Source organism: Aquarana catesbeiana, linkage group LG08 (assembly GCF_042186555.1).
Source record: "Aquarana catesbeiana isolate 2022-GZ linkage group LG08, ASM4218655v1, whole genome shotgun sequence".
NCBI classification, from domain to species: domain Eukaryota; kingdom Metazoa; phylum Chordata; class Amphibia; order Anura; family Ranidae; genus Aquarana; species Aquarana catesbeiana.
The window spans coordinates 142557621-142583474 of record NC_133331.1 but is presented as its reverse complement, the minus strand read 5'-3'; the positions used below and the strand labels follow the sequence as shown (position 1 = coordinate 142583474).

Below are 25854 nucleotides of genomic sequence, written 5' to 3'. Positions count from 1 at the left end.
CAGTGTTTGTTTTTCTGAGTCCCCCATATCATAGTTTTATTACCCATTGGTGCTGGCAGTAAGACTGGCTATACATACAGGTACAGATTCCTCAATCCATGCTGACATCTCTCCCACTGCTGGCTATTGTAACATGACAGATGGCACTGGTGGCTGTCAGAATACCTGAACAGTGGTTGCATTTGACTGGATGCAGCTGTTCCACCAACAATTTTCATTTTTCAGAAGAAGACTATTGAGCGGAAGGGGGTTGACAAGACATCCACTAAGCGGATTTCAGTTGGTTTATGAGAAACTGTCTGAAAATTTGAACAGTGTATGGGCAGGCTAAAATAATATGAAAGGCTTAATTATTTTTCCCTAAAATAAAAAAAGAGGTTTATACTTACCTGCTCTGTGCAATGGCATTGCACAGAGTGGTGACTTATCTCCTCTTCTTGGGTTACCTGCTGGCGCTGTCCACTCCTCCCACTTAACAGCAGATTTTAATCTCTGTCTGATTGACTATGAGACACCACCTAACCACCCCTTAGGCCTTGTAATTATATACCTTGGCTACTTGCCACGTTTAGATGATTAGTGCATGCTAATCAAAGCTATCAGTAGCAGATACATCATTTTACATACACAGAGATATAGCACACTTTCCTCTAGTAAACATGTTAATCACCTTGATTCTCAAACTGCATGTTATCTACAGGCTGGAGATCTGCAAAACCACATTCCAGATTCTATTTTACATAGAGCTCATCTCACAATGAGAACATTTGCAGCAGAGAAAAGTTCACAATTTAGTTGTTTGGTATTGCCCTTAAAAAAGTTCTGAAAACAATTTAGTTGTTTGGTATTGCCCTCAAAAAGTTAAAGTGTATGTATAGACAAAACAAACGTTTATTATTCTGTCCCCTGTGCTTTTTGTCCCTTTTTATTAGGTGCTGTGGTTACAGAGCTAGGGTGGTCAACAGTGATCACCCCACCGCTGTATGACCACGCTGCTCTGTAGCTATAGGGGAATAAATAATTAGCTTTGATTGACAGTGCTTGACTGAGATCATTGCCATCACTGTTTGAAAGACTGGCTTGCTCACAGCAGAAGGGACAGACGTGACGGTACTGTCAGGTTAGAGGAGTACAAACAGGTCTATTTTACAAAGCAATGTGCTGTGGGGAGCACCTGGGAATTGTCTGCTTCAATGAGTGAGAATGAAGTCAGTGTGCACAACATGCGCGCTCACAACAGAGGGGTACCTGCAGCTGAGTTCTGCTTGAGTTCCACAAAAGGAATGCTTACAAGTTGGGCTTCACATAGGAGGATTTCAGGCAATATTGAAACGTAATTTTAGGGAGTATCCTTCAGTGTTTCCTTACACAAACAAGGAGGAGTATTTAAAGTGTTACTAAAGTCAAGTTTTTGAAAAATTAAAATAACAGACATGTTATACTCACCTGCTTTTTTCAGTGGTATTGCACAGATCAGCCCCGATTCTCCCCTTCCCCGGTCCCCTGATGGCGATCCTGGCTCCTCCTCTTTTCCGTGTGTCACCTAGCAAGCCGCCTATAGGCACACAATGTCTGCGCAGTCCCAAACTGTGCATCTGTGGAGCCACGCTCCATAGACATACACAGCAGGACTTAGCCCTGCCCCCCAAACTTCCTCCTCACTGCATTTGATTGACAGCAGCAGAAGCCAAAGGCTCCTGCTGCTGCTCAGTGCTGTGTGAAGAGAAGGAGAGGAGAGAAGAGATGCAGTGAAAGGGGGAGGGGGCTGGTAGAAAAATAGAAAACACTCTTTAAAACATTTTAGCTTTAGTATCACTTTAAGCATGAATCCATAGACCAGGGAGTAAGGCTTTATTCTTAATAGGACAAACTCTTAAAACCTCTACCAGTTTATTTTTTGCTTTCTGTTTACCATTGGGGAAATTTCCCTTCACTTCGTGTCCCAGAAACTCAACAGGACGTTAGAAAAAATCTCCCAATCAGGGGTGTTTCCATCTTAGAACCTTGACCTTGGCGCAGTTATCCCCATTAGTTTTCGGCTTACCTTTTGTTCTGGGGACAACTCTAAAATGTTGGATTTCCCCTTATTCTCGTTATTTATCATACTGGTCACCAGAAAAAATAGAGGGCTGAATCTCTCTAATGGGGACACACAGCAAAAGAAAAACATGACAGAGGGTCTAACCCTCACCAATTCTATCCAAGAAAAAAAAAGTGGGGGGGTTTGCCTAGAGATAAATTTTCAAAAAGACTCATCCCCCATATAAAATAGCATAATAATCATACCATATAACTTAATATTTGTTACATTGTTACACTGTCTATGCCCATATTTACATGGGATTAGTTAGCTCTATGCCTACAGACATCTGAAGGCTTTTAGGCCTTGAACAAACAGTATTCAGCTTGCAAAAAAGTAGTGTGTACAGCAAGGTTTAACAAAGAATTGGCATCATTCTCCCCAGCCTTCGAGCAGCTTTGTTGATTCTTTTAAGGAAACCATCAGCTCTAATTTTGGATGTTAAAGTGACTTTGTTACATATAGGCTGGGAATTAGGCCTTTGAGACCTAGACCCCTTTCACACATGTGGATCGTTCGTTCCATCAGTTCAGTCACATTTTTATTCAAAGAAAAGAAGTTTACATCAGCTTATCATCAGTTTTTAATCCGTTTTTCATCCACCTTTACATCAGTTTTTTACATCTTCTAGCTAGAGTCCTTAACCACTTGTGTCCCGGGGTCATTTTTTTATGCCAAAATAGATCGTTTGCCTGCTCACGTCTGTTTTTCTTCCGATTCGTTTTTTTTTTTTTTTCTTTTTATGAACGGAAGTAAAATAGGGCTTTGATCTGTTTAAAAAAATGGATGGATGTAAATGGATGTAAATGAATGATCATCGATTTAAATCCATATTTACATAGAGATGCTTTGATGTTTGTTTTTTCATCCATCAACAGATGGATGAAAAGCAGACAAACGGTCTGCATGTGTGAAAGGGGCCTTAGGGCGTTTAAACTTACAGTTCTAATAGATGAATAGAGAGAACAAATTAGAAGTGGAATAAGGCCCTAGACAAGGTAACAACTCCTCGCAACCCCCATTCCCTTCAGTTGGCAATGATAAGGGTTGCAATAGGCACAGACAAAGATAATAATGAACAGCAGGCACCTTCTATTAATCTTAACCTACCCAAATGATTTAGTTCTAAACAAACCTTAATGTTTAAATACTTAAACTATATATGAATATAATACAAATAGTGCAGCTGCTGTGATTGCGAAACGCAGTGGGCAGGATTACATCAGACATTTCCGGTAATGTAGTAACGTCACTTCCAGTTCTGGGCTTTGGAACGCATGCCAACTCCAAGGACAGAGCGGTGGTGCTTGCAATAACCAGACTATTTTTATTGGTGCTGAGGTACTGGGCACCTTTTAATGTGAGTGTAATACTTGTGGATTTTATAGTGTTTACTCATTTGGATGCAATAAATACTACACTATAATATTATTTATCTCTTTCTGGGGCTGAGTCATTACTTTTCCTGGGAGAGAGGAGCAGATCGTACTTTGATCCAGGCCATTTAAAAGGACTAGTTGCATATTTGGAAAGCGCTTTATGAACTTTTATAATAAAAGGTCATATATCTGTGGTGAGTGCATAAGTGTGCAGCAAGTGGTAGAGCACATTTTTAAAGTTAGAGAAGTGAGTGGAGAGACACTGAGCACGGTGTTGAACAGAACATACATATCACACTTGGATACAGGATTTTCATTTTGTGTGGTGACATTAAGGATGTGAAGCGCCTTACTCTCATTTAATTTTTTGTTAATTGAGGCACAGACAAGCTGCCTCATTTGCATTGTCTATACTGACAGGGATACATCAGACACCAACTGGATACAAATGCATCCTCTCTTGAAAAGTGACATGCAGGTGCACAACTTTAACTAATTGCACTATCCCCCAGGTTAAAGTAGGAGCATTGTGGTTGTAGCGTGGCCCGCTGGACATCCACGGGCCCTAGGCTAATGCCTAGGTTGTCTTGTGGATTAGCTTTTCAGTGGGGAAGGAGGTGGGGGTACACTATCAAGAGAACTGTGTACATTGTCCTGAATGGACAAAGTGACAGATTCCCTTTAAACAGAGATCATAATGTAAGTGCTGACTGTGATCTAAAACAAGCTGCTAGAAGCCTTCAGAGGCTTACTTACAGTTTCAAAATGCTTTGTAAATCCTTTCTGCACCACTGTTCTTACACAAACTGAGGTCCCTGTATAAGTCCTTAAGCCCTGTTTCACACTTGTGCGGTGCGAATTGAAGCTCAGGTTTCACTGGTGAGATAAAAATCTCCTGTTCAAAGGATTCATTGCGTTTTTGCTCAGGATTAGAGAGCAGGGAGAGGGGGAGGGAGGAGGGGGGGGAGAGGGGGAGGTGTAGTGAGGAGAAGTAGAAATTCCTTGTTCAGAACGCAATGCATCTGCGAATCAGATGCGTTCCCATAGGAGATAATAGGCTTGTAGTTCGCACCGCAATGCCCAAAAAACGCACACGTTTTTTGTGCAATGCGCAGTGCGAATGCAACGCACATATGTGAACCAGATGCATTCATATGAATGTATTTTAAAATGTCCTGCGAATTAGATGCGGTGTAAGCCGCATCTAATTCGCATAGGTGTGAACCCGGGCTTAGTCTTTTATGCCTATTAGTTGACCTTTGTTAACTTCTACGTTAAAGATGAGTTTGTGTGGGTTGAAGCAAGAGTCACAACCCTAACATTCAGTGGACACAAAATTGCTTTTATTCTCAAGAAAGAAGGGGATTATTTCTACAGTCAATGTGTTTTTAAATTCAATTTGACTATGATAGTAACTATAAACTTCTATCTGGCTTTTTTTTAATTCAAATTGTAAAACCAGTGGTAACGTTTTTTATTAAGTAGTAAAGGTAATCTATGAAATTTATAATTTAGTGCAATCTAAGCGGTTCACTAGATAGCGTGTCCCTCTGTTGTTGATACTTACCTTTTGGCATATGGGGAGCATTTGACTCTCCTCCCTTTTTTCCATAATGCATTATGAATTAGAAGCTTACACAGGGACAACAAAGGGGCTTTATTTCCTTTATTTTCACCTGATGATCTGGCCAGTATGTCTGTTGTTTTTCAACAAACCAAGCTGTCCTGCAGAGGTAGCAGTTAGAGGGGTGGGACAAACCATTTACCACTAACAGGGGTTGCTTACAATGGCCAGCTTCTATTTCTTTATGCAAATCCTTTATCCCAAAAGGAAAAAAAACCTGTTGCTGCAATTGCTTAAATTGCTTAGCAGGTGTTTGGCTTCAATTTGTTAGTGTATCTAAATTTGCTACTGCATCTAACCCTCTCCTCCCTCGAGATTAACTGTCTCCGTGGCTCCTGCATCCAAAATGTAGGCACTCTAATACAGGAGGTGTGTTACTGGCCAGATCACCAGGTGAAAACAGAGGGGGGAAAAAGCCTAAACAAAAAGAAAACTAATACAGTCACTACATCTAATGATTGGTTAGCTGCGATATGTTACATTTTGTATTTTAGGTTTAATACCGTTTTAAGTGCATAATAAAATATTGCAAACAATAATATGCAGCAGTACAAACAGCTTTCAAAAATCTCTGAAAATTCTACCACAGAATTTCAAAATGTCAGAGGATTTCACACACATGTAAATTAGCTGAAGGGTGTGCTTAATTAATCCACAAGTAGGAAGAAAGCAGAAGTAGCACACGATCACTACCTAATAAGTCATTTTGGAGTTTGAAGCTCCTCAAGTTCACCCCCCACATCAAGCTTTCCAGTTCTGCTGACCATTGCTCTTATATTGATATCTCTAATCCCCCATATACCTTTTTTTTAACAAGAAATCCCCATATCCCTTTAGTTGGGATTTAGGCTGCTTTCACACTGGGGCGGTGGGGGCGTCGTCGGTAAAACAGCGCTATTTTTAGCGCTGCTTTACCGTCGTTGTTGTGGCGGTATTTGGCCGCTAGCGGTGCGGTTTTAACCCCCGCTGTCGGGCGAAAAAGGGTTAAAACCACTCGCATATTGCCTATTGCCGCGGTATGGCCGCGCTGCCCAATTGATTTCAATGGGCAGGAGTGGTTTAGGAGCGGTGAATACACCGCTCCTTAACCACTCCAAAGATGCGGCTTGCAGGAGTTTTTTTCTTCTCCTGCCAGCGCACCACTTCAGTCTGAAAGCCCTCGGGCTTTCTCACTGAAAAAACAGTTGCGGCTGTTTTGGGTCGGTTTGCAGGCAGTATTTTTAGCGCAATAATACCTGCAAACCGCCCCAGTGTGAAAGGGCTCTGAGTAGTTTAGGTGTGTTTCTAAGTAAGTTTCATAAAATCGACCCAGAGAGATTAGCTCTTATATAGTGATGCATCTGCACAGACTGCATTCACTATGCCCCCTACTATAAGTAAATCAGACCTATTCTCTCTCAACATAAAAGGTAACATACCTGAGAAGCAAACTAGCATTCTGTCAGAAGTTCATAGACAAAGATCACACATCCTGCAAGCCCTGATAGCAGGAGCTACTATTCATCACATTATTGATGTGGCAGGTTTAGTGCACTCTAACAATGAAGACATTGCCAAACAATTCAAAACATAATCTTGCCAAACAATTCAAAACCTAATACAGCCAATGGGATAGTAGGCATCATGCAAATCCACAAACATGCATAGCAAAATAAATAAATAGACCACACAAATCTAAGTATAATAAGATTTCTTTTATTCTATTATTTCTTGAATACAATTGGCCACGGCCTGATTTATTGTTTTTTTTTTTTTTTAATACCAAATTAATTTTTATTTATAACATCAAATCCATTCTCATAAAACATATTCACAACCAAAATTTTATTTAACAATAAACCATACTCAACCCAGCCACTGAGACTCCAGCTGACTCCCCTTTGATTGTTCACCAAAGGGAGCCACCACATAAATCGGCCGCGACGGGGGGGGGGGATATTAGGGCGGGGAGCTCTTTGCGCTGTAATCTCTCTGGTGCCTGGCAAACTCCTGACTGAAAGTCTCCCTTAAATAGGCCATAAGAGACCTAGAATATTCTAAAAGGTCATATGACCTTTACTGACCAATCCTAACTGACCTCTTGACCTTCCAGAACCTTCTAAAACACCTGACTTAAATTGACCAATCATTATCTAATTTGCTAATCTTCTAGAATCTTCTATGACACCTGACCTTAACTGACCAATCCCTAATTAGTCTATTAACTTTCTATAACCCTTTGAATCGCCTGACCCTAAATAGCCTATCAAATTTAAGATTACCCGAGAGACCTTAAATTGATTCCTAAATGCCGATGCCACAATCCCATGAGGAAAGGGCGACCAAATATGGCCTCCCCCTTTATTTCCCCATTCTCAGAGGGCTAACACCTCCCTGGAACACAGATGGAAGCATCTGATTATGAAGTTCCTGGCTCAATACAGTCCTCCCTCCTGGAAGCCCCTCTTTTGAGGAATTCATGCTCGTGTTGAAGGAAATGATACCAGAGAAGAGCCCTGAACAAGATGGTATCCCAATGCAATACTACAAAAGCATATCTGACCTTCTCTCATCACGGTATCGCAGGACCATTGAATCTTAAGCGAAAACACATCATCCTTCACAAAATCTCCTGGAGTAGTATGTGACAGTTATACCCAAAGAAGGCAATGTGTGCTATTAAAGGGGTTGTAAAGGCTCGTGTTTTTTCACCTTAATGCATCCTATGGAATGGAGTCCGGACTCCATTCACAGTTTCAGATCCGATTTCAGCCTGAATTTTTAGCTGAATTCGGACCTGAAACTGACCAAATGACGCACAGAGCTCCTCTGCAATTCACAACAGAGCCGCTGCAGAGATGTGTGAACCTGCTCCATAGAGAATCGGTCACAATCTCCTGCTATGCGAATTGAATGCGGTGAAATCCGCATCCAATCCGCATAGGTGTGAACCCAGCCTTAATCTCAGGATAAGATGACTAAATAAGCAATGGGCTTGCTAGATTCATTTTGTGGTGACCCCTTCATATCGAAAACCTTTTAAAGCACTAACACATAATGACCTTCTTAGTGGTGGAGAGCATGCTGGGCTCTCAGACCAAATGGAGTCATACTGTACAATGTGAATGATTCACTACTGTTCATACTAAGCTTCCTTAGCTGTAAAGAATAGGAAGGTTTAGTTTCACTTTAAAAATAAAGATTCTTATTGTAAAGGGCTTGTTCACACTACCATTGCCCTCTTGAGAGCGATCCGCGGTGGATCGCTTTTTAGAGGACATTCTAAAGGTGGTAAGAAAGCTTTATGTCACTGCCTCACCTCCTGTTTTACCTTCTAAAAGACAACACCACTGTCATGCCTTCTGGGCATGCCCCAAGACTAAATAATTTTGAAACCCAAGTAGTACATTATGCTACCATACATATAATAAACTAGTTACCTGTAACCCCTGAATGGGCACTATTTGGCTTAACTAACACACTAGATATCAAAATCTTAATGGGACAGTAAACAACTCCTTATGCCCCGTACACACGGTCGGATTTTCCGATGGAAAATGTCCAATCGGAGCGTGTTGTCGGAAATTCCGACCGTGTGTGGGCTCCATCGGACATTTTCCATCGGATTTTCCGACACACAAAGTTTGAGAGCAGGATATAAAATTTTCCGACAACAAAATCTGTTGTCGGAAATTCCGATCGTGTGTACACAAATCCGACGGACAAAGTGCCACGCATGCTCAGAATAAATAAAGAGATGAAAGCTATTGGCCACTGCCCCGTTTATAGTCCCGACGCACGTGTTTTACGTCACCGCGTTCAGAATGATCGGATTTTCCGACAACTTTGTGTGACCGTGTGTATGCAAGACAAGTTTGAGCCAACATCCGTCGGAAAAAATCCTAGGATTTTGTTGTAGGAATGTTCGAACAAAGTCCGACCGTGTGTACGGGCATTATTGTTATATCCCTTGTTGCACGGAAAACCATCCTACAAAAATGGGATTATCTGGAACCCCTAGCTATCTTTTTGTTTATAGGCAAACTATCATATGTTTTTCACATGGAATTGGTGGAGTTTGTGGTAGCTGGTACTCAGTATTTTGGGGGGGGGGAACAAACCTGCCCCCCTCACGGGCACTAACTCCACCCCCCCCATTTGCTTTTGCATACATTTAGCTTTGCATTATTAGAATTTGCATATTTAGGACAGCTGAAAGTACCTGTGCAGGGCTCTACTGCTTGCACAATTCTGTAAACATGCTTTAAGTGTAATATATTGTAGTGTACCCCATCCCAAGCCCTCCGTGCAAGTCTTATACTAACCTGTCTGCACTTGAACTAAAATATGGCCCACAAAAAAGCTGAAATGCTTATCAAAATCTTTTGAGGCACGCCAGCACAAGAACACTGCACACTTCATTCAATCTTATGGAGAGTTTATACTCTACTGGACCATGCAGTACAAACTCTAGAAAACTGAACTAAGAGTGTTTTGCACATGCATGTCCTGCCCTTAGAAGATTTTAAGCAATATCTTGTTGAATCAAGTGAGAATAAGGCTTTCAGGGGTGCTGTGGGCAGAGAACAGTTCAATATTATTGCATTATTGATCTCACCAAATTCCACACAGGTCCTATTATGACATGTTATGTGATCCAAACTTCCTGGTTTCTCTCTGATATGCATCATCCATATATTTCTAAGTAAAATCCACTAGTTACCTTATGACACCAGCATTATCACACCTCCCAATGTCCTGGATTTTGCTGGACTGTCCTGGTTATTTCAAAAAAATTTTGATGTCCTGTAGGTCTGGGCTGTGTCCCACAGCACAAGGAGGAAACATTTGTTTCAGCACTCAACTCCATACCTAGCATGCATCAGTAGCACTAGGGCTGACACCGCAATTACCCAACATTTACTTAGGACTCCTTAACATCTGCATGTATGGCAATGTACAGCTGAGGTAGCTGTTCATGCACACATTTCAGGACAGGATGTTAGAGTTTCCTTATGCTGGTTGGAGGGTGCTGGGTTCTGCACTCTCTGCTAGTTTGCCAAAGTTTTGCAACCCTAGCGAAGTGCCGTGGGATACCGACGGGAACCCCCCGTCCCCCCCTTACCCTGTGCGTAGGAGACGGATGGGAAGGCGGCGATCAGAGGCACCCATACCTTAGGAGGCAGATGACGAGGATCCGGGGTAGGGCTGCTGCTCCTCGCTCCAGCTACTCCTCGCTCCGGGGCCGTTGGTCCTCCTACCGGCTGAACAGGAAGTGGATGCTGAGACCCAATTGGCCGGGAGTCCTAAGACTCCTTGGCCATTGGAGTCTCAGGACCCGCTTCCTGATTGGCCGGGAGGAGAATTAGGAAGACAATGGCGAATATTAATTTGCTATTGTCACACAAGTTCTGCTCTGCACCCCGAGCCCACCCTTTTTTTAAGCCAATTGGAGCCTCAGGCTCTAATCATGTGTTTTGAAAAAAATTCATGCGTCTGGGGGCCCTACATGTAGATTAGGGGCTGGGCACATGGATAAGTGGGGCGGTGCCCCTGCACCCCTTATGGATGGGCTGCCACTGGGTGGAGACCTCCATACACCAGGAATCACGGGTCCAAAAACTCTTTGATGTTTTGTAATCTTTCATTCAAACCTTGCCTATAGCTACCAACAATCTAACCATGGCTTAGATGCCTGTTTTTACCGCCTTTCCACTGCATGAAGTGGGTAAACTAGGCAAAAATTGTTTAACTGAAGTTCTCCGAGCTCTCGTTTTGTTGCCCCAAGCAACTAGTACTAATTCTCACTATCAGGTTACCATACTGCTGTGGAAAGGTCCACTGAGGCCATACACATTTCGATAATTGAATAAGTTATTTTTCAGATATCTCTTCCAATAAGCATACTTGATCTATAGTTGACAACCCATTCCATCGATACGCCACACACACAGAGAATTGCATTTTGATCGATAGTTAAGATATGATTGTAACATACAATATTATATTTTCAATTGCATCTCTGTTTTCACCGTGTAATCTCATAATCTGATTTATCGAAATTCATTCGTATCCATGAAAAAAGTATCTCAGTGCTTGTGATTAATGTAAAACAATCAATTAATTTCCACCGTAGCCAATTGACTCAAATCCAATCCAAATAAATTCTAAATCAATTGAAGGGACGTTATGACGATTGTTTGCAGATTTGATTGTTTTGATTGAATCACACATCAATTGGATAAAAAAAAAAATGGTAGCATGTGCAGCCACAAAATTTTAAAAGTTGAGTTTGGGATCTGCTATATCCCTCTTAAGTGTACACAAACATCTGACAATTGCCTTTAAAAAAAAAAATAATATGACAAAAACATAAATCATAGCATTACATATAAACAGTTTTCAAAGTCCTAGTCTGGATCCATATGGAAACATAGAAATACCTTACTACATGTAATAACTCACTCTGTGGACTATGACCCCATTCCCCAAAGTGAGATCAGCCTATTTGGTACATTGGTACATCAGATCTCTAAATTCACTCTGTTGCAAAATAAAGTTAATAATAACAACAACAAAAACATCTTCACATTTTGCTGCAAGTAAAACAACAAATGTTTTACAATTATCTTCTTTTGCATGTAAAGAAAAAAGTTCAGCCTTGAAACAGAAAGTATAATTAGCACATTCACTAAGCTGACCGAAGAAAGAGGAACTTTTAAAGGAGGAAATGTCTGTTTTAAAGGAAATATACATGTAACAACATATATATGTTTATAATATATATATCTATATATATCTATATATATAGATATATATATATATATATATATATATATATATATATATATATATATATATATTTATATATATATAGATATATACATCTATATCTATAGATATAGATATATAATGTATATCTATAATTAAACATACCTCTGGATGCCATTCTGAAATTGTCAAATGTGTTCTTTTTGAGTTAAAATGAAAACAGTATCCTTGTCATGTGGTTAAGTTTCTTCATTTTCCAATTGGGTTTTTCCTCCTTATTCCAACAGATAATATATTCCACCTTCCTGTAGATAGTTAGCGGACTCCGTGAGCACTCGGTCGATTGACGTGTTGCAACGGACAAGTGCACACACCTGTAGTCTCAGCTAAAGCAAAGAGTTACAGTAATATTGTATAGACTGCACTTCCTGATTTCTGTGTGTCCTATACTTCCTGTATTTAGTCTTACAGGCACCAATGACAACACTTGCAGCACAGCCCCCTCATCACTATAGCTGCCTGTATAGTAATGTATGCAAGCTTGCTAAGCTGCAGCTGTATAGAGGAAACTGTCCCTGTACGCTGTTCGCCAGGTGTTCTGCCAAGCTGTTAGTGCCATAGAGGAGGGTAAAGGGAAACTGGAATGACTGGGAAATTCTACTGACTAATAATAAATGTTCTCTTGAAGAAAAACTATTAAACTTTAACAGCTGAACTATGTACTATGAAAACAAAGAGTACTTTGTCTTGTAGCTAATACAGCAGACTTTTTTTTAACACTGTAGTGCCTGATTATAAACGATGGTGTTTTAAAGAAAACACGTGCTTTGAAAAGCATATGCTTGTTGCCACCAATGACATGAAAATGTAAGTTGCCTAGTTGGCTTGTTTATCCTATGACTTCAATATATTAAGTCAATGACATAAAATCCCTTGCAATAGGTGAAGTCAGAGAAAGTCTACTAAGTCTAACTCTATTCAAGTATGTATTCTTAGCTCAAAAATGTACCTTCTATTGCTCTCAACCTCCTCTAAATATCCAAATACCATACATCACAGCCCTGTCTGGCAGGGTAGGAGAAATATTTTTTTTCTGCTGCAGTTATGGTTGTAAATTATAGTAAACCTCAGACATGAAATATGAACAAAGCATATGATACTATAGTGTGTACTTTCACCTTCAGTACCAGCACCAGTGCTGTCAGGGCCTGGATCTGAACCCAGGACCTCTGCTGTGTCTGGTAGTAACTCTTCTTGCTGAGCAACCTGAGAGCCTGGACAGCTCCCTGCCTGATTGCTTAGACAACTTTGCCTAATTGTCAGGGCTGGGCTCAGCCCTTCCTTCTCTCAGCTGGCCGCTCAGCTGTCGGCTAATTGCCAACTCCTATCTCTCCACAGTGACTCACCTGTTGATGATATCCTGCTCGTCAGTCCTGCCCAGATGATCTCTGCCTTCGCCTTGGTCGCATCTCTAGAGACACTCTCCTGTGTTGCTGTTAAAGATTTGCTTGGCTGACATTCCTTCTGGCTCCAGACCCTGCTTGCTGTTCTACTATTCTGTTCTCTGGCTGCCTGACGTTTTGGCTTGTCTGACTATCCGTTCCAGTACCCAAGACTCCAGGACTGCTTGTTCATCTTGCTGACGGGTCAGCCATCAAATCAGGACCTGTCACACAGGAGACAACCATTTTGCCAGCTACCATTGCCAGCCGCCATCAAGAGATATTACGTCTTCACATCATCTCATCACCTCTGCTTCCTGTCATCCTCGGCATGCCTTGGCTGCAGGCCCACAACCCCCACATCAATTGGGCCACCAGAGAGGTTACCTTCCCATCTCCTTATTGCCACCAACTGTTAGATACCTGGTAGTTGAGCCCGACTGGTAGAAGAAGACCTCCCCTAAGCGCTGGTTCAGGAGCCACTGGAGTGGGAACAGTGGTTTCTTGAGCACAGTGGGTAGAAGTGCCTGGTGCGGGTCCTTGCGGTGGCTGACACAGGAGCTGGGAAGACATCCCTCTGGGATGGCTGGGCTGCGGATGCAGGCAGGTAGAAGCTGGTTAGCAAGCAGGCAGGTAGAAGTTATGGCCGCAGCAGAACCTGGAGCTGTAAGAGCAGACTGGAACAGCGTCACAGGACACAGGCGAAGCAGAGTCAGACAGTCCGTTTGGCAGGAGATCAGGCAGGTATATGGCAGAAGGGATGATCACAGAATGGTCAGGCAGGCAGGCAGAGGTTTGGCAACGGGTCACAAGATATAAGCAGAGTCAGGATTGGATTGGAGACAGAAGAATAGTCAGACGTAGCCGGGTCAATAGCAAATAACAACAACAGGCAGGATACAGGAACTCAGGTGCAGAGCTGCAGACGAACAGCACCTGATGGAAGCATCTGACAACCTTTTAAAGAGTCCTTGGCGCCAAACAGCGCTAGCGCGCACGGGCGCGCGGGAGCGCGACGGCGCCCCCCGGTGGGGAATTCAGCTGAACTGCCCTGGAAAAGCCCCTCGTGCGCACGCAGCATGCATGTTCGCTCGACGGGCACCGGCACGTCCCTGACACCAACACTGTCTTCAGGAGGTTTCCAACAACTCCTCTTCCTTACTATATCTGGACTCTGAGATCCGCCAATCAGTCGCAGAGGTGTTTCACGACTTCCTGGATGTGTTTAGTAAAAGGTGCAGAGACACTTCCTCCTCGCTGAGTGTATGACTGCCCTATTAAACTCCTCCCTGGGGCTGAGATCCCTTTTGGGAGAATCTTCCCTCTCACCAAACAACAGTTAGTTACACTCAAGGAGTACATCGATGATAAAATGAGAAAAGGATTCATCCGCCCATCCACCTCTCCGGCAGGAGCTGGCATCTTTTTTGTAGAGAAAAAAGACCATACTTTTCGATCCTGTATCGATTATCGCGAACTCAATAAAATTACCATCAAGAATCGCTATCCTCTCCCCTTAGTACCCAAACTCTTCCAGAGGCTGGGGGCTGCAACCATTTTTACTAAACTTGACCTTCGAGGGGCCTATAATTTGGTCCGCATCAGGAAGGGTGATGAGTGGAAACCAGCTTTTCGCACCCGATTAGGACATTTTGAGTATCTGGTGATGCCGTTCGGACTGTGCAACGCTCCTGCCACCTTCCAGCACTTTATCAATGATATCATTCGAGATTACTTAGACCTATTTGTTATCATTTACCTGGATGACATTCTGATTTTCTCCTCATCCATTGACAGTCATCGCAAACATGTTAAGTGTATTCTGGTTCGCCTCTGCCAACACGGCCTATACGCCAAAACCAAAAAATGCGAGTTTGAAAGACAAAGCATACAATTTCTGGGACTGATTATTTCCATCGAAGGCATCAAGATGGACCCTCAAAAGATCTCTGCTATTTTGGAATGGCCTGTGCCCACAGATAAGAAGGGGATTCAGCGGTTCGTTGGATTTGCGAACTTTTATTGAAAATTCATTAAGGGTTTTTCAGCCATTATTTCCCCTATTACCCAGCTTACCAGCAATTAATCCGTTTCCACTGTACCCCTGAAGCCCAGGCAGCCTTTGACTCTCTCAAAAAACTGTTCATCTCTGCTTCAGTGTTGAAACACCCAGACCCTGCCCTGCTATTTGTCTTGGAGGTTGACGCTTTCAAAACTGCTGTCGGTGCAGTGCTCTCATAACGCCAAGGACCCAAGTCTATCTTCTTACCTATTGCCTTCTTTTCCCGTAAGTTGTCTGTCCCAGAAACTATGATGTTGGGAGCCGGGAACTTTTGGCAATCAAAGCTGCACTAGAAGAATGGCGCTACCTGCTGGAAGGGGCAGCTCACCCAATTCTAGTGTACACAGATCACAAAAATCTAGAATATCTGAGAACTGCAAAACGTTTGAAACCACGTCAAGCCAGGTGGGCACTATTCTTCCCTGGATTTTCCTTTCATTTTACATACCGTCCCGGCTCAAAAAACACAAAACCAGATGCCTTGTCCCATATGTTCAGTGACTCTAGAACAACTGCCTCCAGACACAATTCTGCCCATGGAAAATTTTCTTCTGGTGCAGGAAGATCTACTTGCCCATGTCAAACAGGCTTCCGTCAATGTTCCCCCCTCTCTTGAAAGAAAGTTACTTGCAAGAGATGGCCTGCAATGGCATAATGATAAAATCATACCCAAGAGTCTCCGGGTCACCATACTTGAACTTTGTCATGACCAAGTTTTAGCTGGGCACTTCGGCACTTCCAAAACAGCTGACCTGGTGCAGCGCACATTCTGGTGGCCTCAGGTAACAAAAGACTGTAAAGATTATGATGAATCTTGCCCTATCTGTGCCCAAAGCAAGTGTAACCAAACCAAGGCTTGGGGCTTGCTCAAACCTTTGCCCATTCCAGACAGGCCCTGAAGATTTATTTTCATGGATTTAATTGTGGAGCTTCCTCCCACAGAAGGTCATACCGTCATATTTGTAGTTGTAGACCGGCTATCCAAGATGGCACACTTTGAAAGGAACACCATCCACCCCTGAAACGGCACAGGTTTTCATCAGGGAGATTGTCAGACTACACGGAGTTCCTGCCAACATCATCTCAGATAGGGGAATACAATTCACCTCCAGATTCTGGAAAGCATTTTGCAAATCCCTCGGCATCGAATTGTCCTTCTCCTCTGCCTTCCACCCACAGACAAATGGGCAGATGGAGAGGACCAACCAGACTCTTAAGCAGTACCTGCGATGCTTCTCTCCTTTTTCCCAGGATGACTGGGTTTCCCTATTACCACTGGTTGAATTTGCCTACAATAACTCTACTCATTCTTCCATAAAACAAACTCTCTTCTTCGCCAACTACGGGTACCATCCATCATTCTTACCTAACTACCTTCTCAGAATGCTCGGTGCCAGCCGCTCTCGAAACCATAAACTTCTTCAACACAAATAACAAACTGCTACAGGAAACTATGGCTAAAGCGCAAGAACTCAACAAGGAGATCTTTGATAGGAAGAGACGGGGAGAATTAGCCCTGAAGCCCGGAGATCAGGTATGACTATCCACTGTGAATCTAAGGCTAGCTTGCCCTCCTAAGAAGTTGGGTCCTAGGTTCGTGGGTCCTTTTTCAGTAAAGGGAATAATCAATGAGGTGGCCTATGAGTTGGAACTACCGGATTCCTTTCGGATACACACCGTTTTCCACGTCTCCTTACTTAAGCCTGCTGTTGCTAAACCTTTTTCAGGACGAAGTACGGATCCCCTGAGCCTGTGATTGTTAATGGGGAAGAGGAATATGAGGTGGAAGCAATCATGGACTGCCGGAAAATAAATAATCAGACCCAATTCTTGGTAAAATGGAAGGGTTACGGCCCAGAAGAAAATTCTTGGGAACTGGAAGATAACATTCATGCCAAGAGACTAATCCAGTCTTTCAAGAGAGCTCACCCTGAAAAGTTGGCCCGGTTGGGCATCCGGAGGCTGCCCTTTGGGGGGGGGCAAGTGGGTGCGCGCTTGCGGGTGCCTGTGCGCACACGCATGCGCACCTATGTGCGGGAGTGTGCGATCGCGCGATTACCGGCACCAGGCGCGCTATTTAAATCTTGCTGTCTGATCTACAGCGTTCCCTGAGAGATATCTGTGTTCCTGATCCATTCCTGTATTACCCAGCTTGCCTTGTGATTATCCTTTGCCATCCGCCTGCACCTGACCTCGCTCCTGTCTGATCCTCTGGCTCATCCGTACCAGTCTGTTACCGACCCGGCTTGTTCTGTGACTATCCTCCAGCCTCCTGCATCTGCTCCTGTACTGCTTGTCTGTGTATGTCTGTGTATGACCCGGCCTGTCTGACCTTCCTGTGTTCCAATCCCTGGGACCATCCACCTGCATCCTGTGAGTGTCTGCCTGCCTGCTTCAGCTTACAGTCTGCTGTATCCCACCTGCTGTTCCAGTGGTCTCAGCAACTTCTGGGGCTTCAGACCTGCCCACCAGCCGTTGATCCTGCCAGGCACTCGTGCTGTCCTGTACTTCTGTGCTTCCTGTCTTCTCTACCAGGGGCCGAGAGTCAGGGACGTAAGAGAGGCCTCCCTCTGCATATCGTGCTCAACCACCAGGTACGTGACAATTGGTGACAGAGAGCTGTTAGGGATCATTTTAGCCCTGAAGGAATGGAGACATCTCCTCAAAGGTACCACTGTGCTGGTTCTCATTCTAACTGACCATAAAAATCTCACATTCTAAACGCCTCTCTCCCAGAAGGGCGCAATGGGCTCTTTTCTTGTCTAGTTTCAATTACATTGTCTCTTTCTTACCTGGTACTAAGCTGACGCTTTGTCACGACAATTTTCCTCCACTTCCAAGATGGAGTTGGTTTTGGTTCCTGTGATTCCTCCTGATCGTATTCTGGCTACGGTTCGCACCAGTCTCACTTCTCCTTTGGGTGACAAAATGCATGCTGCTGAGGTCCATGCTCCTCCTGAGAAACCTTGTGACCGCTGCTTTGTCCCAGAGTGTCTCTGTACTGCCGTGCTGCAGACTTACCATTCTCCCAAGGCTGCTCTCCACCCTGGGAGGAATCAACACTTTTGGGCCATTTCCCAACAATTCTGGTGGCCTAGTCTACGTCCTGATGTAACCACCTTCGTAGCTGCCTGTTCCGTGTGTACTCAGAGTAAGACTCCACGACACCTTCCAGTGGACCTCCTACAACCCATACCCAATGGAGAGAGGCCCTGGACCCACCTGTCTATGGATTTCATTGTGGAGTTACCCAACTCCCAGGGCAACACAGTTATCCTTATGGTGGTTGACCGGTTCTCGAAAATGTCTCATTGTATTCCTCTTAAGAAGTTGCCCACTTCTAAGGAACTGGCTTCCATTTTTGCTCGGGAGATCTTTCGCTTACATGGGCTACCCAAAGTGATTGTCTCGGACAGGGGTAGTGAGTTTGTGTCCCGGTTCTGGTGAGCCTTTTGTGCACAGTTGGGAATTCAGCTTGCTTTCTCCTCTGCGTATCACCAGCAGTCTAATGGGGCCGCAAAACAAGCCAATCAGTCTTTGGAGCAATTCCTACGCTGCTATATTTCTGACCATCATAACAACTGGTCAGACCTCTTACCATGGGTTCGTTCACAATAGTGCCCTGAATTCTGCTTCCCGATTGTCCTCGTTTATGGCCAACTATGGTTTCCAACCTTCCATGTTGCCTGACTCATTTGTTCCACAGAGTATTCCTGCGTTAGAGGAGCATCTCTGTGGTCTTCATTCCACTTGGGCACAAGTCCAGGAGGGTTTGCGTCTTGCTAATGATAGGTACAGACTCCACGCTGACCGCAAATGCCTGCCTGCACCTTCCTACTAGGATGGGGACAGGGTCTGGCTGTCATCTCGCAACCTCTGACTTCGCATTCCCTCTCTGAAATTCGCATCACGGTTTATTGGGCCTTTCCGTATTCTTCACAGGATTAACTCAGTGGCTTACGCATTAGACCTTCCTTCTAATATGCATATCTCAAATGTATTTCATGTCTCCTTATTAAAACCTTTGGTCTGCAACCGCTTTACCACCTCGGTGCCTCGTCCCCACCCTGTACAGGTTGATAACCATGAGGAGTATGCAGTACAGTCCATTGTTGACTCCCGTAGGTTTCGTGGGCGCATACAGTACCTGGTGCATTGGAAAGGGTACGGTCCGGAGGAACGCTCTTGGGTCTCATCCTCGGACGTACATGCCGGTGTCCTCCTTTGTAATTTCCATAGATGTTTTCCCCTCAAGCCTGGTGGTCCTCTGAGGGGGAGGGGTCATTGAGGAGGGGGAACTGTCAGGGTTGGGCTCAGCCCTTCCTTCTCTGGGCTGGCCGCTCAGATGTCGGCTAATTGCCAGCTCCTTTCTCTCCACAGTGACTCACCTGTTGATGATATCCTGCTCGTCAGTCCTGCCTACTTAAGCCGTCCAGTCCAGATGATCTCTGCCTTCTCCTTGGTCACATCTCTAGAGACGCTCTCCTGTGTTCCTAATAAATATATGCTTGGCTGACATTCCTTCTGGCTCCAGACCCTGCTTGCTGTTCTACTACGCTGTTCTCTGGCTCTCTGTCGTTTTGGCTTGTCTAACTATCCGTTTCGGTTCCTGAACTATGGCTATGTTTTGACTACTTTTACACTGTTTACCTTTTTGTATTATTATTAAACAAGTGTGATTTAACTGTACTTCTGTCTCAGTCTGATTCATGGTTTCTGACAGCTAGTTCCTCGACTGCTCTTCTGCTTGATCCAATCCTACAACCACTTGTTACTGACCTATGGCTTGTTTACTGACTACGCTTCTGCTTGATCCCTACCTGCTATATCTGCTACTGGACCCTGGCTTGCTCACCTCCTGGTGGGGCAATCCTGAGGACTGGTAACTGGTACTAAGACACAGCAAAATCCATCTCCACCATCAGGAGGTCTGGTGAATACCAGTTAGCAGGGGAGTATCTACCACAACGCATTTGCCTTAGGTGGCATTTTTCAAGGGGGTAGCGCCACCCCCAGGCAGAAGGGCAGAGGCGACTCTTTAAACACTTCCTATCCTTTCTGTGATTGCACCAGAATGATGCCTGCAGCTACAGGCATCACTCCAGTATTGTTTTTTTAGAGCTGGGGGTTGGATCTCTTGTAATACCAATCAGAGCAGCTTTCTAGCTGCTCAATTGCTATTATGAGCAGCGGAAGGGGACTTCCTCCCCTCCTGCTGCCTTCTGCGGCTCTCTCTGGCTCTCCTGTCCCACCAGGAGACCCAAGCAACCAGCCGGCATGTCCGTTGGCTGGCTGGACAAACAAACAAAGCCGGGATTGGGTTTGATCGGCTATTCATAACATTAAACCAGAAGCGATGACATGACATCACTTCCGGTTTATTCGGAAACCATCAGCACCTGTTTTTTTAAATCTAAAGCATTCAAAAATGCTTTTAAGTGCAGAGGAGGGATTTGGGGCCTTATAGACCCCAGATCTCTCCGTAAAGAGTACCTGTCACATGCCTATTGCTGTCACAAGGATGTTTACATTCCTTGTGACAGCAATAAAAGTGATAAAAAAAATGTAAGCAACAGTGTAAAATTAAAAAGAAATAAAATAATTTATTATTTAAAAAAAAAAAAGTTTAAAGTGCCCCCGTCCTCCGGTGCTTGCGCGCAATGGCAAAGTGTCCCGCACATGTGAGGTATCACCGCGAACATCAGATCATGGGCAGTAACTCTTTACATGACACGTGGACAAATCATGTCTCAGGGTTTGATGAGGAAGCCACAGCTGTTCACTGAGAACAGCTGCAGGTTCCCCATCAGACCCTGAGATAAGAACGGTAGATGGGGGGGGGGGGGGGGCTGATTTTAGTCTTACCTAGGGCAGCACAAAACCAAAATACATCACTGCCAGTTAGTACTGCACCTAGGGTGAACCTCTGTCATCCGCCAGGGTGACCTGCTTGTATACCTATCCTGCTGGTCAGTGGGAGTCTCTCTACTGCTATAGCTACTGGTCTCCAGACCTGACCCCAGGCTGTGACAAGTGCACAACAATAATCAGTAAATTCAATATCTGTTGGAGGACTTATCTACGCTAAGAAATTAAATATTATGTTTTTACCACTGCAACATGGTTATATAACAAAGAGGAAGTAAACTGATCTCCCCACGGGAAAAAGAACTGTGAAAAGTAGGCAGTAGAGCATGTCAGATAATATAGTATAGCACTCATGTATTTTATTATACAAAAATGTTTTACATATACAAATAATTTTGTGTTTTCAATTGGAAGTTGCAAACAATGACAAATTAAAAAAAAAACTGTTGATTTCCATTTCTTCTTTCCATATCACAAGGTGTTGTTTTGGCTGGGGGTAATAACAATATGGAGTATTGCTAATGCCTTTGCCATTCACAGTGTATGTAATGTCTATCCTTCTGCCTAAAATTTGATCAAATGTTCTAGGCTAACCTATAGCCCAAAAAGCAATTCTGTATACAGTAGCTGATATTATTATTAGTATTATTTTAGGTGGAAAATCCAATATTCTGGTGTGGGTCCATCTAAGAGTCTCCCAAAATATTTAAAGTATATGTCTTTTATTAACCTCCCTGGCGGTATGATTATTTCAGATTTTTGCATCTCAAAGCGGTACAATTATTTTGCATAGAAATTTGGCGTTTTATATTGTAGGCCTATAATTCTTAGCAATAACACATTGTCTAGTAGATATCCGGAGTATGATGAAGTTTGAAACACAAAATCATAAATTATAATATAATAAATAAATATAAATAATAAAAAAAAAATATATAATAATAATAAAAAAAATTTCCCCACGATTCACTATCGCTCAATTCTGCAAGTGTTCTAATTTACTATCACTGTTTTCTAGCTGGTCTAAAGCCACTTTTGATGTAAAGGGACAATCTCAAGTTTCCAGGCAGAAAGAACAGTATATATAATATAAAACTGCATGCAGGGCATGGGCCAAAGCATTGGGGACAAAAGGGATGTGAAATGATTTCATACAGTACTATAAGATTACAGTACTGTATGTGTTATGATTTTTACATTTTTTTGAATTTGCCGCCAGGCTCCGCCCCCGTGCATCGCGATGCTCGCAGGGAACGAAGCCTGGCACAGAGAGGCTTCGGGCAGAGGACAGAGCCCGCAGACACCGCGGGGGGACATCGCAGGATCCTGGGGACAAGGTAAGTAACCTGCACCAGGATCCTGAGATGTAATCCAGAGTGTGGCTCGGGTTACCGCTAATGGTGCTGAAATTTAACCCCGAGCCACACTCGGGAATACCGTCAGGGAGGTTAAAAGAATATGTAAACCCAACATTTTATATTCCTGATATGTAACTGCCGTACCATGTACCTGTATGAAAAAGTGTCCTGTTCTCTTTGTGTTGCATCCTTTGTGTGAAATCCCTGGTGTTCCTGCCAGTCCCTCTGCTTTGAACAACAAAGGAAACCGCCACTCCAGGTGAGTAGATCAAGGCAAGGTTAATTGGGTGAGACTCCTCACGCGGATGCACGCCCTGACTCACCTGCCATGTATGTGCTGAATTGAAGAGAATGTCTCACACCGACGTAACGAAAAGTCCTTTTATTTTGTTTATAAGTTATGAAGGGAATAAAGGGATTTTAACGGTGCAAGTGAACTAGACATAGAAAAGTTTTTTTCATAAAAAAATACAATTTTTAATTCAACCATTAAAAAACATACAGTTTGTACAAAATTCATGAAATTTCAGTTTGAATAAAAACACAGTGGTCAAAAAGGGTTAGACCAATTGCACCCTAAAAAAATACAAAAACTCCTTGACCAGATTCTTAATCACAGCAGCAAAAACAGTAATACCAAGACACTGGAGAAACACCGCCGCACCTACAATTAAAGAATGGTTGGAAGAGATACATCTGCTCAAAGGTATGGAGGAGATCAGGGCAACAGCACAAGGGAATACAGAAAATTTTAATAAAATATGGCAGCCATGGATCATCTTTAAATTTTCTGATTCTTATAACACTTTCACATAGGGATATACCTCTTAACATAAAGAAATGTGAATAATTACATCTCTCTTATATTTTATTTACTCTTCTTTCCCTCTCTTTACTTTTCATTTCTGTTACTATATATATTTAGAAGGGTATTTTTATAGACCCTTGAATTTATTTTTCTCTTGAATTAAATAATAGATTTTAAAACATAAATTCAGAGTATTTCAAATAAACAATTGATGTAAAGATAGGCTGATTACAAAGCCATCTTATTGGTTTCCCTAGTAAAATACTCTATCATTAAATTCAATTATATACAGTTATATTTTTATATGATACTCATGTACAAATGTTAGTATGATTGTACAAATGCTATATTTTAACATCAATAAAAGCTTATTGTTTAGAAAAAAAAATGGGTTAGAGTGTAGAAATAAATTTGGGAGATGATGTATTTGCATACTAGCCCGACATGTTTCGCATTGTCGCTTTATCAAGGGCTATGCAAACTGAAGATGACATCATTTAACACTCCTATTGGTTCTAGAAAAAATAAAAACAGAAATTGCAAAAATTGACATTATGATTTGTACAAGAAATCAAAGTAACACACATATTAACCATAAACTAGCGCAATGTCGTCTCCGAAATAGCATTAAAAAAATGCTTACCCCCACAATGACCCAGAAACCTTTGTCGCTACCAGCGTGCACCAACCTGGACCAGGACCAGGATGAGGCCGAATGTGCAACCACAGGGGACAGAAAGGTGGAGCTGTATATGGATTATAAAGTTCAGTGTGTCACAAGGGGAACTATTTGGTGATGTTAAACGAGTAAATATATAATATATAACTAAGTTTTGTAGCTGTCAATGTAAATATTAGCTTATTGAGATTTTTGATCAGGTTTTTGATCAATAATCACGGAGGATAAGAAAGAGTTAATTGGCTCAGGGGTGAAAGAACTCACAAGCACTTACTCAATTGATTGGTCAGAGCAGCACCTGTAAGGTGGAGGCAGTCATCAGTGTCTATTAGGTTGTAGTTACAGGAAGTGATTCAGTAATGCTGATAAAAAAGCAGAAACACAATCATAGGAAAAGGGGACTTTTCTGGGGGTAAAGAGTTAATTTGAGAGACTAGGAATATAAACAAGTGGAATATAGTAAAGTTAAAATTGATAGCCGAGGTTTGAGTATTCATCCTCCAGTAAAACTTAACTGTATGGTAATGGACACATTGTCTCATTATTAACAAGTTAGAAAAGGAGAATCCACTCTTTAAATAAATCACTGACAAAAATATAAGAGACACAGGGATAATGAATGGTAAATAGGAGATTAACGCAGATTGGTATTTGTAGAGCAGTGTATGGTAAACTTACCAGTCATTAGCACTGCTGAAAAATGAGCTCCATCCTCCGGCACTGACAGGTTGGACTGTCAGATGAGCCGGCTTAAGTGCTGTCCCCCATCGAGCTGGCGTGTGACATCACCAGCTCGATGCGGACGTGAAGGCGCCATTGCGCATACCAGGGGACCAAGATTCCCATCTCAACTACAAGTCCCACGGGGCACAGCGGCCACGACCAGAGCCGACATGTGCAGTAACTACGCATGACGGCCTAGTGCGCCGCCCCGCCCCGCCCGGACTGCAGGGATGGGAAGCGGGGCACAGAAGTGACCCACTGATGGAATTGATTTCCCAGGGAGCGCGGCGCAATGTGGGCACATCTCAGGGATGTGCCCTGGGCGTCCGTATGGTTGCGATAGGCCACCCTGACACCGGTGAGGGAAGAGGGCTGGGAGCGACCTGGCAAAGGGAAACCAGAGAGGCAACCGATCGGATGGAAAAGGACCACACACATTTCAATCCGATCAGTAAATCAGAGGAACAAAGCGCTGTGAAAAAACACACAAACTAAATCAAACAATTAATTACAAACATTAAGTTTATTACACATTTAGATATATATCTAAATCAAAGGTTATATGCTTGTAAATACAGGTGATTCATAATAAGAAAAAAGAAAATAATATATTCAAACTAAAATTGGAGACTGTTAGGGAGGGAGGAAAAAAAGGGGGGGGGGGAAGAAGGGTGAGTGTCAGATGAAAAAAGACACAGGTTATGCTGGGAAATAGAGACTGAAAAACAAAATTAATGAAAAGTAAAAAAGAAGGATGATTGAAGTTACATGGGTCGCTAAACAGATTCATAGGAAGGACTTGTAACTCAAGCTCTCATTCAAACCCGGGAAGTCAGTGGCCCTAAGGGTGTAGATCCAGCGGGCCTCAAGCTGGAGCAGTGTACGATCGACACTGCCCCCTCTTTCGTCCAGCGGGATGTGCTCCAAGACCAGGAATTGAATGGTGTGTGGATTGAAGTTGTGACATATACCGACGTGCCTGGCAATAGCAGTTGTCATTTGTTTTTTGAGGATAGGTTTTATATGATCCCTTATCCATTTGAAAAAAGGTCGCTTTGTCTTTCCGACATAAAAGCCGCCA

The 25854-nt window shown here is 43.1% G+C and overlaps 1 protein-coding gene across 1 annotated transcript in view; it reads right to left on the bottom strand.

Annotated features, from left to right (window-relative positions):
* The window catches only part of PIK3AP1 (phosphoinositide-3-kinase adaptor protein 1), a 212025-nt gene extending 199561 nt beyond the window's left edge, over positions 1 to 12464 (bottom strand). The window contains exon 1 of the mRNA XM_073596509.1: positions 11999 to 12464. Coding sequence (XP_073452610.1) covers positions 11999 to 12011 — 13 coding nt within the window. The 5' untranslated portion in view covers positions 12012 to 12464. The remainder of the gene's footprint in view (positions 1 to 11998) is intronic.
* Positions 12465 to 25854: the final 13390 nt, after the last annotated feature.